The 16365-nt window shown below is 40.9% G+C and overlaps 2 protein-coding genes across 3 annotated transcripts in view; both read left to right on the top strand.

Annotated features, from left to right (window-relative positions):
• On the top strand, positions 1-2733 carry LOC134023819 (pentraxin fusion protein-like). Its single transcript, XM_062466178.1, has 5 exons — positions 1-70; positions 571-745; positions 887-1038; positions 1743-2022; positions 2125-2733. Exons 1-5 carry the CDS (start codon positions 1-3, stop codon positions 2273-2275), a joined length of 828 nt encoding a protein of 275 aa, XP_062322162.1. The 3' UTR covers positions 2276-2733.
• A 1498-nt stretch (positions 2734-4231) lies between these two features.
• The window catches only part of LOC134022992 (fucolectin-1-like), a 55302-nt gene continuing 43168 nt past the window's right edge, over positions 4232-16365 (top strand). Inside the window, exons 1-6 of one of the 2 annotated variants that reach the window (XM_062464763.1) lie at positions 4232-4271; positions 5058-5128; positions 5492-5768; positions 5902-6056; positions 6875-7151; positions 7257-7430. In XM_062464763.1, the coding sequence (XP_062320747.1) occupies positions 5059-5128; positions 5492-5768; positions 5902-6056; positions 6875-7151; positions 7257-7407 (930 nt within the window). In that variant the 5' untranslated portion in view covers positions 4232-4271; position 5058 and the 3' untranslated portion in view covers positions 7408-7430. Of the gene's footprint in view, positions 4272-5057; positions 5129-5491; positions 5769-5901; positions 6057-6874; positions 7152-7256; positions 7459-16365 lie in introns of those variants that run through there. The other variant, XM_062464764.1, reaches the window with a different exon arrangement.

Here is a 16365-nt window from a genome sequence, read left to right as displayed (position 1 = left end):
ATGTTGAAACTGCTGATATTAGTCTTCTGGTTGGATCTTCTTGGGCTGTCCATTGGTGCCACAGGCCGAAGTAAATAAACAATGTCTCTTTGTATTATGTATTTAAGTTATAATTAAGGATACTAGCCACATGTGTGAACTCAATGCTGTGCACATACTGTAGTTTAAAGATAGTGTTAGGCTTCTTTTAAATTTAAGGTTTGATCAAGGTCAAACTTGTTTTGGATCCTTTGAGCCTTTGGTTGAGCTTGTCTAAAGATCTGTTTGTGCTGGTAGTACATTGCAGTATAATTAAGCCCCTCCGTTGTGCCAGCCACACAAGATTAATCATGGCTAAGGATTTGAAACCCTTACTGTAGGCACACTGCTGTTACTCCTCAAATCTAAGTAGAAAAACAACAATACCACGTACAGTATTTGTTGTTTGTTAAGGCCTCAAACTTTTATCACATTTCAAAAAATCTTGCTCTATATGGCAAGGCTACCCAGTCATCCTTGGGTGAAAATCCATGGGCCCCATACGGTCAAGCCTCCAACGCCATTGATGGGAACCACAATACATGGTATGAGGCTGGGTCTTGCACCTACACTGGGAAAAAGACAAACCCCTGGTGGAGAGTGGACTTGCTGGACACGTACATAGTCACCTCAGTCACCATCACAGAAATGTTGTTCCTGAGAGGCTCAATGGGGCTGAGATCCGCATTGGAAACTCTATTAAGAAGGATGGCACTGACAACCCACTGTAAGATAAGACAATGTTCGGAGTCTCTAAGATTGACTTTTTTGCACTTTTAATGCCGATAAACAAGGATTTGATTAGAAATGAAATATTGTAAGTTAACTAATGTTCTCAGGTTTTTTCTCCCTCTGTGTTTTCTCTCAGAGCTAGCGTCATTAACTCCATTCCAGCAGGCCTGGCTCGGACTATAAATCTTAAAGGTTTTGAGGGACGCTATGTGACTGTAGTTCTACCGGGGAAAGGAAGATTTCTAACACTCTGTGAAGTTGAGGTTTATGGGTACCTCGCTCCAAATGGTAAGGTTCTCTTTAAATGTTCTCAGGCCTACCGTATTTTTCGGAAATAAAGCCGTGGTTTATACCCCAATTTGTTATTTTTCTTGTGGAGGTGCGGTTTATATTTCGAAGCGGCTTATAGCACGTTTTTATAACAGTATAAACGCATGCTATTTAAATACTAGTTAATTCCCGGGCAATAGAAAACATACATTACGCACTTTACTTTCGTTTTCGAAGTGTGTTACACAACGGCATGCTGTAAGATCACCTATACTCGTGCATTGCTTGGTATCATTGTTCAAGTGCGGCATATATTCCAGTGCGGTTTATACTCAGATTTACAAACACAAAGCTCCAATTCTGGTGGGGTGCGGTTTATAGAAAATGAGGCTTATTTTCCGAAAAATACGGTATGTAGAAAATGTATACACCCTCATCCATTATTTAAAAGATTCATTTATGACTGCCCAATGACCATTAAATCCATAATTGGATGTTAATCATTTTTGTTTTTATGTTTAGTTTTGTGAATCATAATTTAGTTTGAAACAACTTTGTTGGATATTTATTGCTGTTAATTGTGCTTTTTGTGATTTTGTGCTTTTTTTCTCAACCTGCCAGAGTCTGCATTGGAGACACAATCATTAAATATTGACATAAAACCTTGAAAATGCATTTCTATTGTTAAATTCCAGGGTTTTCTTTTTTACTGTTCTGCCTAGGAGAGAATTTGGCTTTGCAAGGAAAAGCCTCGCAGTCGTCACTCCATTCAACAGGATTTGCATACAATGCTATAGACGGAAACCGTGCCAGTGTGTGGGCACAGGGCTCCTGCGTCCACACAGCATTAGAGTTTAGCCCCTGGTGGAGGCTGGACTTGCGCAAGACCTACAAAATTTTCACCATCAAAATCACGAACCTAAAAGTGGCACCCACTAGACTCAATGGGGCTGAGATTCGCATCGGAGACTCTCGCAACAACAACGACGACAGCAATTCCAGGTATAGTGTGGGAGTAGTCATCTAGTTGTTGTCCATTGGATTCTGTCACTTTAGGCTGAGAGTAACAGTTTATCGCTCTTCTACATCCATCTAACTTTTCAGGTGTGCAGTAATATCTTTTATTCCTGGTGGCTTCACTAAGACTTTCCATTGTAACGGTTTGGAGGGTCGCTTCATCAGCGTGGTCATTCCAGGAAGGAAACAATATCTGGTATTCTGTGAGATGGAAGTGTATGGCTCACCCCTCAACTGATGCAGAAATGAACAGGTCTCACTAAGTCCGTAATGCTGATTCAGTCAAGCAGTTACATGGTAAACACAGATGGTTACATTATTGTGTTTTTTCTTTCTTTTCTTTCCCAATACATACTTCATAAAACAACTCATTTGGCAAGTTAAAACATATGTTGGTATGGGAATGGTGGTTGGTAGACTACTTCAGTTGTGTTATTCTTTTTTTTTTATATGCTCTGCAGTTGCACATGATAATGTAAAGCAGCTTAGCATTGGAGCTGCAAATAGCAATTTATTGTTTAGAAATGAATGATTAAGCAGAATAACCAAAGGGAGCCTTACAGTTACAAGCAGATTAACATTGTACATAAACACTGAAGGGATATAAATCAAGTAATAACCTATTAAATACTTTATTTGTGGTTCTTCGTAAAACAATATGGTAAAATGTAATTGTATGATTTAACATTTGGAATAAAGAGGATAATAAAAAAGTTTATTTTGGACCTCTAGTTATTCATTGTCAACTTTACTTGCAGAATATTTTGTGAAGATATTTTATGGTAGTCTGCTATATCTAATGGTTACATATGGGAAACGTTATACAGACAATACAGGTTATGTAACAAATAACTTTATTTTCACCAGGAGGTGAAGAGTAGGTGATGCAGGTAGGGGAGTATTGAGGGAGACCAAGCTCACCATACTGTACATAGCCTGAACCTCACTGACACAATATGCATGCAACTAATACTATCAATACACTGAGTTATAACAGAAAAAACATTTGGGTGCATATAAATGTGTTTCCGATGTTTGGAGAGAGCCCTACTGGAATACATTCACTGGAATGTTGTGTTCTGCACAATATTGTCATTGCCATGTGTAATGAATAAAACAGACATTGCAGGGTTGTAGGCAACGTGATGGAGAGTTAGATGAGCCGGTGGCAAACAACCAGGGTATTAGTTGTAAGTTGTTTGTCAATAATTGTTCAAATATGAACTTCATGTATGTTTTATAATATTGAAACAGGTCTTAGATCCAAGTTAAGAGACATACTTAAAGCTCTGGAATAAATTGCATCTTTTTCTTTCATTTAAAAAAAGGACAATTTTGAGTGAGGAACAGAAGGGTAAAATTTGCCGTGGCCTCTTAATTGTCCTTTTAAAGAAAGAAAACGTTGCAGTGGTCTCTTAGTTTATTCCAGAGCTGTATCATTACAAATTATGACGTACTATTATTTAGAAGGTCATAGCCTTGGGCCAGATGATAATTTCACAACCTGCAAACAATAATTTTTATAGCTGGTATAGCAATAGCTGGTTTGACAAAGATAATAGATTGTTAATCTTAAACCAATGACAAGGAAATAGAATAAGAAAAAAAAGATTGGAGATTTATCTGTTTCAAGGGCACCAATTATATCCTAAACTCATAAAAGTTAATTATATTTACTAACCAAAACAAGATAAGAAATCCATCTTTAGCATTTATTGTATATTTAATGTTGTTTTTCCATATAAAACAATCTACCCAAAACGATATTCTCCCTAGTTTTTGTTGAGAATTTAGCCTTATGTGGAAAACTTGCCTTGATCATCATTGTAGACCCACATACAAACTAATGCTCAATCAAACCCCATGGTGGAGAGTGATACTTCTGGACACATACTTCCATTAAAGGGATCAATAGAGGGATGAAAAAGGCTGATTTCACTTTTTAATGTTTTTCTCCGTCTTGAATAAGTAATATAATATGAATATGAAGTCAAATGATATGAGTCTAGGATTAATCTCAATGTCCTAAACCTTTGATCGCTGTAATTGGACTCACCCTCCCCTTGAAGCTTATCTATACAGATAAGCTCCAACAGTGTGGCATGTTTTAATAATAAACAAGCACTATCAAAAAAAAACTTGGTTCATGTGTATTGTATAAATACCTCAGCGGGATCATGGTTTTCTAAAAGAACATTTACGTCAAAGTCTTGTGGTCACTGTTGTGTATCAAGGTAGGTAAAATATTTTTTCTTTAGGACGTAATTTGTTGCTTAGTTTAAACTTAAACAAGGTGGTCTTGTGAAGCAATAATTTATGTTTAGGGACTGTTAAACTACAACCCGTTCCTTAACTCCAACCCCAAAAATTCTAATAATATTAGAAATATGCACTTCTGATTCTTATTTTCTGCTATACTAACTATTGTATATGTGCTATTTGTATGTTGCTGTGGATAAGAGTGTCTGATAAATCAATGAAATGTAAAGGTTTCCACTGACCACATTGATTTTCTGAGACAGATCCTTCCATTTGTATAAAGACAAACTAAAGCAAACATGATTATAAGCTGATGTTTATTCACTCAAGCTCTTGTGTTATAAGATTTACAATGTGTTGCACTGTCAAATTTACTTTTAGTATCATATTATATTTAAACAGAAATAACTATCTGTCTTCATTTATTTAAATGTAAACATCAAATTATCTTTTTTTATTTGTTTTTAGATGCAACTATTAATCTGAATATTTGGGCTTTGTTTTTACGGGAGCTTTTTATAATTTTCTATAAATTCAAAAACTTTGAACATTGAACTTGCAACTAAAATGCATTAACTTAACTTTGTGCTCTACGACTGCTGTGTATATAACTGGCAGCTGAATAGCATGTTATAGTATGAAGGCCTCATCTTATTTGTAACATTTACTATACTGGTTTTATAATCATGTAAAAAAAAATACAATACCGACACCGAAGTCTCTATTATAAATCATGGGTTTCTCTGTTGCTTCTTTACTAGTATGTTAAAACAGGTGACTTTCTTCCTCTGGTTGGATCTCCTTGGGCTGTCCATTGGGGCCACTGCCCAAAGTAAACAAACTCTTCATACGTCTCCTCATGTTGTTTAGTTAAGGATACTATTCACATGTACATTTCCCATTACATGACTTACACTGTAGCTCACAGATAGTGCTAGTCTTATTTTCATGATATTATAAGTCTTGGTTTAAGGCTTGATAAAGCCTATCTTAAGTTATGAAAAAGGGTTTTTACGAGTAGTACAGAACAGTGTTATTATTTTCCTTCATTGTGCCAGCCAAGCAAGTTTAGTCATGGCTAAGGGGGTTCAAACACCTGATGCAGGTGCAACTTGTGATATCAAAAAGATTAGAGAAAAACAACAATATGGTCAAGTATGAGTTTTTCATGTCTTTTACCCCCATTACATTTCAGAAAATCTTGCCCTACATGGAAAAGCTACCCAGTCGTTTATACATGACATCGGTCATGCCTCCAATGCCATTGATGGAAACCGAAATTCACAATATGAGGCTGGATCCTGCTCTCACACTACCACTCAAGCGTACCCCTGGTGGAGAGTGGACCTGCTTGACACGTACATCGTCACCTCAGTCACCATCACCAACAGAAATACTTTTCATGAGAAGCTCAATGGGGCTGAGATCCGTATCGGAAACCATATAGAGATTGATGGCATTGAAAACCCACTGTAAGATAATACAAGCTTCAGCTTCATTTTCAACAGCAAAGCAACATTTGAATTTGATAATAAATATGTTATGTTATCTTTCTTTCTGTTCCACTCTTTCTTGCCTCCCTCCATCTCTCTCTCTTTCTCTCAGGGCTGGGGTCATTAACTTCATTCCAGCAGGCAGATCTCTCACCCTTAGGTGGGTCAAAGGTGTAGAGGGACGGTATGTGACTGTAGTTCTACCTGGGACAGGAAAAACTCTGACTCTTTGTGAAGTTGAGGTTTATGGGTACCCCGCTCCAACTAGTAAGTATCTGTGTGTTACATTGAAAATTACATTATGATGTGAAATACAATTACACTACTACACATGGATCAATACACTTGGCACCACCATGCTGCCACTCTTAGGCCACACAACTGTGTCATGGAGAGCACCCTGATCATCTGATATTTTCATGCCACCAAAGGTCTGCCACAGTGTATGTGAGGCAGGTTATGGGTGTCTCGAAAGAGAAGTTGAGAGGAGGAGAGGTGCATCAGAGCAGTGCTGTGGAATTAATTTTCAAAACTAAAGTTTGAATAAAGGAGCATTAGACAGTATCCTAGAGTGTTAGATGATACATTTAGTCATTCTTAAAACTCACTTTAAAAGTTTATTTATATGGTTACACTTTCTCTATATGATATACCCTATTTGAAACCAGTAATAAAACTGTACTGAAAAAAGAATGTAAAAGCAAATAGTAATGGTCACTACAGTATAGTTGAACAGTGAGATGTGTAGTAATCGCAAAAGGTTTTTGTATTGAATTTGCTATTAACTTGGAAATGTCTCAGCAATGGCCGTTCTCCGGTTTGTTCGTTTTTCCTGTTTTCCCTGCCCCTAGTGTTTTCTGTCTAGCTGGGTGTATGTTCTGGTCCTGGTTTTGTATCTCCCACCTGGTTCCTGGTTCCCTTAATTCCTGTGTCTCCCAATCAATCAGCTGTTGTCTATTGTGAATGTGATTTCCCCTCAGTTTTCTCTTTGATCTTGTCTGCTTCTGCTTACATGTAGGTCCACCACCACAACTCCCACCTGACGGTAAATAGTTTTAATATTCATTGTTATTTTACTACTCTAGGAGATAATTTGGCTTTACAAGGAAAAGCTTCGCAGTCGTCAATCCATTCAACAGGAATTGCATACAATGCTATAGACGGGAACCGTGCCAGTAAATGGGCACAGGCCTCCTGCACCCACACTGCCGCAAATTTGAACCCCTGGTGGAGGCTGGACCTGCGCAAGACCTACAAAGTTTTTTCTGTTGTAATCACTAATTATGAGTCACCCGCTAGACTCAATGGGGCTGAAATTCGCATTGGAGATTACCTCAACAACAACGGCAATAACAATCCCAGGTAAACTGTGGGAGTTGTAGTCATCCAGTTGTTGTCCATTGAACTCCATTACTGTATGCCGAGTGTTACAACTTATTGTGCTTCTACATTCATGTAACTTTTCAGGTGTGCAGTGATATCTTCAATTCCTGGTGGCTTTACTCAGACATTCCATTGTAATGGGATGGAGGGTCGCTACGTCAACGTGGTCATTCCGGGAAGGACAGATTATCTGATATTGTGTGAGGTGGAGGTGTATGGGTCACCCCTCAACTAAAATGTTGATAGTTCTGACTGAGTGTTTCAGCCTTTTATCAGATAGTTACTCACTACTACTGAATTCTGATGTTTACACATATCGTTTTTTACTTTAATTCCTTTTCACTCTGAACACTTTTTTTATATCATAAAGTTTAAACTACTATAAAGATGAGTCATGATACCAATCAAGGGTTGTTGTTAAACAGAAAATCAACTAGGTAAGCCATCTTCAAAAAATATTTTTGCACACATTTACATTAACAATGTTTTGCTTTATTTTGCAATAGTTATCATTTGTATACTTCTATTGTTAGGTTCAGAATGATGTGACTCATTGTAGTTAAGCAATATTACATGCATATTAAGCATCCTAATCATATTACATGTATATTATATTACGAAAGCTATATTACAAGTAGCATTTTTTTCTGAAACTACCTTGGTACTATTTTATCATGTTGATAAGATACTGATTTATGTCACTGTGTAGCTGATGCTTGCCATTTCACACAAAAGTAATTGTCCTGAATGACCTTGTGTTATACCATGCACATTACAATAAATATATTTGACTTAACAGTAGTGTAGTCTTATTTGATTTCACCTCAAATCGCTGTCTTTTGAGTGAACGTGGTTACATTATGGTTACATCTATGCATAAAAGAGTAATTTAACTACTACTGTTCAGTGAAATATTTCTAATTATTTCTTACATGTACATGTAGCTAAAAATCGTTTTTGAATTAGGCTTAAAGTAGCTATTCAATTTACCCAGGCTATCAACAAAACTATGTGAAGACAGCCAGGAGGGCATTTTTTTCAAAACCCGCTTTTGAACATTATTATGTAAGCCTATGAATAAAAAGCGACATTGGAGTGTGTCAATTGATAACTCAAAATGTGTCTATTTCTTTCACATTGACAGACTTGGGGAGTCACCAAAGTGACCTCTGTTTGCGTCAGGCGGAACAACGCACTTTAGCTGTGATATAATAACCATATACAACAGCTTGTCATATGCTATAACATTTCAGAAAATCTTGCTCTATATGGCAAGGCATCCTTGGGTGAAAACCCATGGTCCCCATACGGTCATGCCTCCAACGCCATTGATGGGAACCACAATACATTGTATGAGGCTGGGTCTTGCACCTACACTGGGAAACAGACAAACCCCTGGTGGAGAGTGGACTTGCTAGACATGTCACAGATGCCAGTTGGCCAGCCTATGATGTCTGCTATTTCTTTAGTACATTTTAGTTGGGTTTGATTATGATTTGAGATGTTTTAGTTTGCTGTGGGTATTTCCGTTGTGGTGATTTTATATTGTTTGCTGTTACTATTGCATGGTATCATGTGTGCTGTTTGTATTATGATGTGTGTGCAATGCAGTGTTTGGAGACAACAATGGGGGGAGCGAACTCTAGTAGCCTGTAAACTCAATAGGTTGTAATGGGCCTGGTTTATCCTTTATATTGCACTGTTTGGTTTAGAAAAGGATGGCTATAGCAATAGTTTGAAAAGAAAAAGAAGTTTGATGCAGACGTTTTGAAAAGGAGCAGCATTTCGTTTCTAAAAAATCGTGTTTGGTGATTAACAGAATAATTCCACATTTGGTTTCCCTTTGGAAAGCGGAGCGAGTTTTACGGTGTCTACGTGTACGATGTATCTTGGTGCTACAAAGAAGTCAACGTCGAACATCAACGGCGGTAGCTAATAAAAGACGATCAGTGAGAACCCTCTGCCTCCCCGTGCTTCCACCAAGGGGTTGCTAACAGTAAAACTCGACGCTTCAGCAAGATTCGACGTTGGAGTACCAAGATTGGTTCAACAAAGACTGAAAGCAGGTCCTAATGATTTGGTGCTTTGATAGCAAGGTTAATATACGTTAATGCAGAGTTGTATTTACGTGGCTAAGTGTTTGAATAGTTTGAATGTCTGACGTATGGTGTTGCACAAAAGATTAGTTCCTGTTTGTTAAATATTGGAGTGTCAAAATAGATGTCTGATACGAGTAGGTCACTACCCTATTTAAATTTAAAGACAGACAAATGGAAGACACAATTATGAAAACAGCAGCACAAGTTAGAGAAACGTCAGCCTCTGCAAAGGAATCTAACATTCCTTCAGAAAGGCAACAAATAAGATCAAGTTCACGAAAGGGAAGTCTTACAAGGAAAGGCCTAGAGATGCGTAACCAGGAATCGAAGAAACACGAGAAAGCTTTTAACAAGGCTTATGACTCCTGGAAGCAATCAGCTAAAGAAACTTGGTCTACATTAAAAACTTTCTGCTCATGTGAAGATCTTGACCAAATCCAGAGAGACGTTCAAAACGGACAAGATATAGTTAGCCAAAAGTACGCCCCCTTGTTACGCAATCAAACTACAACACCAGAGATTATTAAAAGAATGGATATGTACCACGCTCACTACAGAAATATGTGATGTGGTGAGCAAACGATTAGAAACATAATATGATACTCAAAATGAAGAAACTGTCAAAGAAAGAGTTAGAAAAATGTTAAACAAAGATGAGTATGAATGTTTTTGGTTGTACAAACACAGATACGGTCGTGTCAGAGTCATCCCAAGATACAGAGATTAAGTCAAAGACCTCCTCCTCAAGAACTTGCAGCCGAAATAGAGCAATCAAAGGCCATGCAAGAAATATATGATCAGCAAGCAAAACTGCGCAAAATAGAGACTGACTGGAAGCTTAACGAAGTAAAAATGCAAGCAGAAATTAAACAGAAAGAAACAGAGATTTCTTTAAGACTTGATGAGGAGAAAACAAAGCTTCAGATGCTACAAGCAGATAAAGAAGTTAAAGTAGCTGAAGCTCATGTAAAGGCATACAATATTTTGAGGACAAGCCTGAAGATTACAACAGAGGTGAAAATGAAACTGAGTTTGGTGCAGAGGAGTGTAATAACAGATTCCAGCAAAATCCTAAAGCAGAGCCATTCCAGTACAAACAAGCCTCTCCAGAGGTGCAGACTACTCAAGAGACTGAGCTTAGCCCAAGCATTAGTAAACTCCTTAAGTTTAAGTCGACTCCCTGTCCCAGAACCAACTATTTTCACTGGTGATCCACTAAAGTCGTCAACTGGAAGATGTCGTTCACAGCACTCATTGACCGCAAAGTAACTCTAGCAAATGAGAAGATGTTTTACTTGAAAAACTACTTGGCTGGAGAAGCTCAAAAGGCTGTTGAAGGATTCTTTTACAGAGACTCAGAAGATGCGTATCGAGGTGCCTGGAAGGTCCTTGAAGAAAGATATGGCAATTCTTTCATTGTTCAGAGAGCCTTTCGTGAAAAACTTATGAAATGGCCAAAAATAGGAGCAAGTGATCCTCTCTCCTTGCGAGAGTTTACAGACTTTCTACAAAGCTGTGTTGAAGCAATCCCTCACGTAAAGGGTTTGTCTATCCTGAATGAGTGAGGAAAACTTCAAACTACTGAAGAAACTACCTGAGTGGATAATAAGTAAATGGAACAGACTTGTGGTAGAAGAGTTGGATGCGTCTGGTGACTATCCAAGCTTTAAAAGGTTTGCCGAGTTCTTGAAAAAAGAATCCAAGATAGCTTGTAACCCTGTAACCTCTTCACTTTTTATGAACTGTAAGGTCTCAGAAGATAGATTCCCAAAGCGTCAAAGCGCTCAACACTACAGCTCAGGTTAAGGGTGCTGCACCAAAAACACAAGAGTTCAACCAAATGAAACCATGTTCTGATGTGAGACTGAAACCCACTACATTGCCAAATGTCCCACCTTTGCAGCAAAGTCTACAGATGACAAAAGGTCCTTCATTCGTGAAAATCGACTTTGTTTCGGATGTCTCAGAAAGGGACACATTACTAAAACCTGTAAGAAGAGACACACTTTTGGCACATGTGGACTGTCACCCTACTTGCTTGCACGAAGACAAGGGCAAAGGAGCAGTGAAAGCATCAAGATCAGATGCAGAAGTAGAGACAAGTCAAGAAGTCCAAAATGTTATGTCTTATGCACTAACACAATGTCCTTCTGCTACCTCCAGTATCGTTCCTGTCCTCATCTCTACAGGGGAAGAGCCACAAAATGAAATACTCACTTATGCTCTACTTGACACCAAAAGTGACTACTTTCATCTTGAAAGACATTCTTGATGAAATACATGTTAACAGTCAACCAGTGAAGCTTAGACTCAGCACTATGACAGCCAATGATACTGTCACCACTAGTTTTAAAGTCAGAGTCTACGAGTTCGAGACTCAGTGGTGGAAACTCCATTAAAGTGCAGCAAGCCTATTCATGTGACTTTACCCCTGTTGACAAGTCGTATATACCAACCAAAGAGACAGCATTGCAATGGCCTCATCTCAGAATCAGAATCAGAATGGGATTTATTCGCCATGAAAGTTTGCACAGACAAGGAATTTGCTTTGGCAGGAAGGTGCATACAATAAACATATACCTAAAATTTTAATATGTGGACTATCTATACTAAGGGTACATAAACTAGCAGTACTAAGTGGGATTAGAATAGAATTAAATATACAATAAAATAAAATATAAGTTGCCGTAAATTACAATATAAAAATACAAAAATACAAATATTACAAAAAATACAAATGTACAAGATACCATTTTGTAATGCAGTGCAAAAAGCAGTGTGTTTTAAGCAAGAAGTCATTAGAGTCAGTGTGGTCCCTTGGCCTTGTTGAAGAGGCCAACAGCGGAAGGGAAGAAACTGTTTTTGTGGCGTGAGGTATTGGTCCTGATGGACCGCAGCCTTCTGCCGGAGGGGAGTGACTGAAACAGGGAGTGTCCAGGGTGGGAGGAGTCGGACACAATCTTCCTCGCTCGCCTCAGGGTCCTCGAGGTGTGCAGGTCCTCGAGGGTAGGCAGATTGCAGCCAATCACCTTCTCAGCAGTGCGGATGATACGCTGCAGTCTGCTCTTGTCCTTGGCAGTGGCAGCAGCGTACCAGACGGTGATGGAGGAGGTGAGGATGGACTCGATGGCTGAGTAGAAGTGCACCATCATTGTCTTTGGCAGGTTGAACTTCTTCAGCTGCCGAAGGAAGTACATCCTCTGTTGTGCTTTCTTGATGAGGGAGCTGATGTTCAGTTCCCACTTGAGGTCCTGGGAGAGGATAGTGCCCAGGAAGCGGAAGGACTCCACAGTGTTGACTGGGGAGTCACACAGGGTGATGGGGGTGAGTGGGGCTGTGTTCCTCCTGAAGTCCACAACCATCTCCACTGTCTTAAGAGCATTGAGCTCTAAGTTGTTCTGGCTGCACCAGGTCACCAGGTTGGCCGCTTCCCACCTATAATCAGACTCGTCTCCACCAGAGATGAGCCCAATAAGGGTGGTGTCGTCCGCAAACTTCAGGAGTTTGACGGACGGATGACTGGAGGTGCAACTGTTGGTGTACAGGGAGAAGAGCAGAGGAGAAAGGACGCAGCCCTGAGGTGATCCGGTGCTGATGGACCGGGAGTCAGAGACTTGTGTTCCCAGCTTAACGCACTGCTTCCTGTCAGACAGGAAGTCTGTGATCCACCTGCAGGTGGAATCAGGCACGTTCAGCTGGGAGAGCTTGTCCTGAAGCAGGGCGGGGATGATGGTATTGAAAGCAGAGCTGAAGTCCAGGTGCTGTAGGGTGAAGTGGAGGGCCATGTTAACTGCATCGTCCACAGACCTGTTGGCTCTATAGGCAAACTGCAGGGGGTCCAGTAGAGGGTCAGTGATGGATTTAAGGTGTGCCAGCACCAGGCGCTCGAAAGACTTCATTACCACAGAGGTCAGGGCGACGGGTCTGTAGTCATTATGTCCTGTTGGCCTTGGCTTTTTTGGCACAGGGATGATGGTGGAGGACTTGAGACAGGCTGGCACATGGCATGTCTCAAGGGAGGTGTTAAAGATGTAGGTAAACACCGGAGACAGCTGGTCAGCGCAGTGCTTGAGGGTGGCTGGAGAGACAGAGTCCGGCCCAGCTGCTTTGCGGGGATTCTGCCTCTTGAAAAGTCTGTTAACTTCACCCTCCTGAATGGAGAGAGTCGTCACTGTAGAGGGGGGGAGGTGGGAGGCCTCCTGGGTGGGAAGGGGTAGTTCAGGACTGTCCAATTGTCTTTCAAATCTGCAGTAGAACTCATTCAGGTCGTTGGCCAGGCGGGAGTCGTTAGTGGAGTGGGGGGCTCTGGGCTTGTAGTTGGTAATCTGCCTGAGCCCTCTCCAGACAGAAGCAGGGTCGTTTGCAGAGAATTGGTGTTTTAGTCTCTCTGAGTACAGTCGTTTAGCCTCCCTCACCGCCTTGCTAAACCTGTTCTTCGACTCCTTGAAACTGTCTTTGTCCCCACTCCTAAACGCGGCCTCTTTCTCTGACCTCAACCTTCTGAGTTTAGCTGTAAACCAGGGTTTGTCGTTGTTGTAGCTTACCCTGGTGCGTGTTGGTATACAGCAGTCCTCACAGAAGCTGATGTATGATGTCACAGCCTCTGTGAGCTCATCCAGACTATTGGTAGCAGTCGTGAACATGTCCCAGTCAGTGCAGTCCAAGCACGCCCGCAGATCCTCCATAGCTTCACTGGTCCACTGTTTTGATGTCCTCACAGCAGGCTTACAGCGCTTTATCTTCTGCCTGTATGCAGGAATCAGGTGGACCATGGCGTGGTCAGAGTGACCCAGTGCTGCTCGGGGGACCGCATGGTATGCTTTGCTGATTGTAGAGTAGCAGTGATCCAAGGTGTTTCCTTCTCTGGTAGGGCATTTGATGAATTGTCTATATTTTGGGAGTTCTTGAGTGAGATTGCCTTTGTTAAAGTCGCCTAGCACAATAACCAAGGAATCCAGATTTTCATGCTCCACACTCAGTATCTGGCTGGCGAGCACACGTTGAGCCTCATTGACGCTAGCCTGCGGAGGCATGTAGACGCCAACCAGAATGAATGGTGCAAACTCTCAAGCACATAACAAATGAGCTGTCACCACTCTAGAGCTGCGATATAGGGTTGCTGATCGGATACGACTGTCTTTCAGCATTGGCTCTGTTAAAAGTAATTATCGGCAGTGAAAATTAGCCTTTTGCACAGAAAACAGAGCTTGGCTGGAGCATCATAGGCCTTTGCAACCCTTATCTGGACAGACAAGGAAGCCAAAGCTTCGTTCATCGAGTCTCAGAGAAAGAGATATCACTTCCATCGGTTAACAATGTTTTGAGAGTACTGAAGTCGGACTTCAATGGAAGGAGCTATGAGGACAAACGTGTCCCAAGAGGATGTTCGTTTCATCAGTCTTCTTAGCGATAAAATTGAGCAGAAAGATGACGTACATTATCAACTACCTCTTCCCTTTAAGAGTAGCAGTCCTCCTTTACTCCCTAACAACAAAAAGCTAGTTACAGCTCGACTGCATCACCTGAAGAAAAGGCTGAAGACCAACCAACAGTATTACAACAACTATAAGGTCTTCATGGAAGAGATGTTAAGCAGAGGAGATGCAGAGCCAACCCTTCCGCCATCTGAGAGAGAAATGGCATGGTACATACCACATCATGGTGTTTACCACCCTCTAAAGCAGGGGTGGGGAACGTCCGGCCCTCATTTGGTCCCTCATTTGGTCCGGCCCGCCATGGCACTGCAGGAACCATATTATTAGGTGCATTATTCGTTGGCAGCAGCACTATTTTAATATGTGGAAGAGGACCGTGGAGGCGCGCAGCGTTGCGTACCAATGTACCAAAACATTTTGCTCGCACGCTCTGCGCGCTCGCATTAAGTGTGGAATTCCTTTCTAGCAAATCAAACCCAGAATACGTTGTTGGTTTGGGCTAAGCCCCGAATGTTTACTACGTATGCGTCCGCGCCTGATTAACACTCAGATCGATAAGCAGTCTCAAAAATCGTAGCAATATAAAAAATAATACGATCCCTTTCCGTAATCATGATACCCCCCAAGAAATGTTCGATGCACCCCTAGTCAAAGCAGGCTACATCCGTGCCAGCTAACATCACAAACCTCACCAAAGAGAAGCAGTTCCAGCCATCACATTAGGGGTGAGTTAATTAAATGTTTGAGCAAATATAGCAGGCACATTTTTAAGTTGATAATTCTGTACGGCCCCCGAATGATTTTATAAATATCCAAATGGCCCTTGGAAGAAAAAAGGTTCCCCACCCCTGCTCTAAAGCCAGACAAGTTGAGGGTGGTGTTCGACTGTTCTGCAAAATTCTGTGGTATTTCTCTCAACGATACTCTCCTCACTGGCCCAGACTTCATCAACTCCTTGGTGGGAGTATTTTTCCGGTTTAGGAAGGAAGAGGTTGCTGTGACCTGTGACATTGAGAAGATGTTCCACCAGTTTCGTGTTCCTTCAAATGATAGGAATTACCTGAGGTTCTTGTGGTGGGAGAATGGAGACTTGGAGAAAGAACTTCAAGAGTACAGAATGGCCGTGCACCTTTTTGGTGCTGCCTCATCCCCTGGATGTGCCAATTTTGGCCTTAAGTACTTAGCAGAACAGTACAAGTCTGAGTACCCGTCAGCGTCGTCATTCATGAAGAATAATTTTTATGTAGATGATGGCTTTATCTCCGTTCCTTAGATCCAGGAAGCTAAAGAGCTTGTCGTTGAGTCTCAAGCACTGTGCAAGCGTGGAGGCCTACGACTTCATAAATTCAATTCGAATGAGAAGGAAGTTCTACGCTGTGTAGACTCTTCAGAATGGTCAACAACCACCACACCGCTCAACCTTAACCCTGAAGCTACAGGACATGTTCTTGGCATTCAGTGGTCCACAAAAGATGATATGTTGAGCTTTGATGTCAAACTGAAGGACCAGCCAGTAACACGCCATGGGATCCTGTCAATCACTGCTTCAGTGTATGACCCTCTTGGGTCCTTCCTTCTTAAAGGAAAATGTATCTTACAGGAGTTGTGCCGCAGGAATATTGGATGGGATGACACCATTCCTGATGATGTACTTCCACG

The sequence above is a fragment of the Osmerus eperlanus genome, chromosome 7 (genome assembly GCF_963692335.1).
Source record: "Osmerus eperlanus chromosome 7, fOsmEpe2.1, whole genome shotgun sequence".
Taxonomy (NCBI): Eukaryota; Metazoa; Chordata; class Actinopteri; order Osmeriformes; family Osmeridae; genus Osmerus; species Osmerus eperlanus.
Note: the sequence above shows the minus strand (reverse complement) of the source record. Positions and strands in the feature narration are given on the sequence as shown.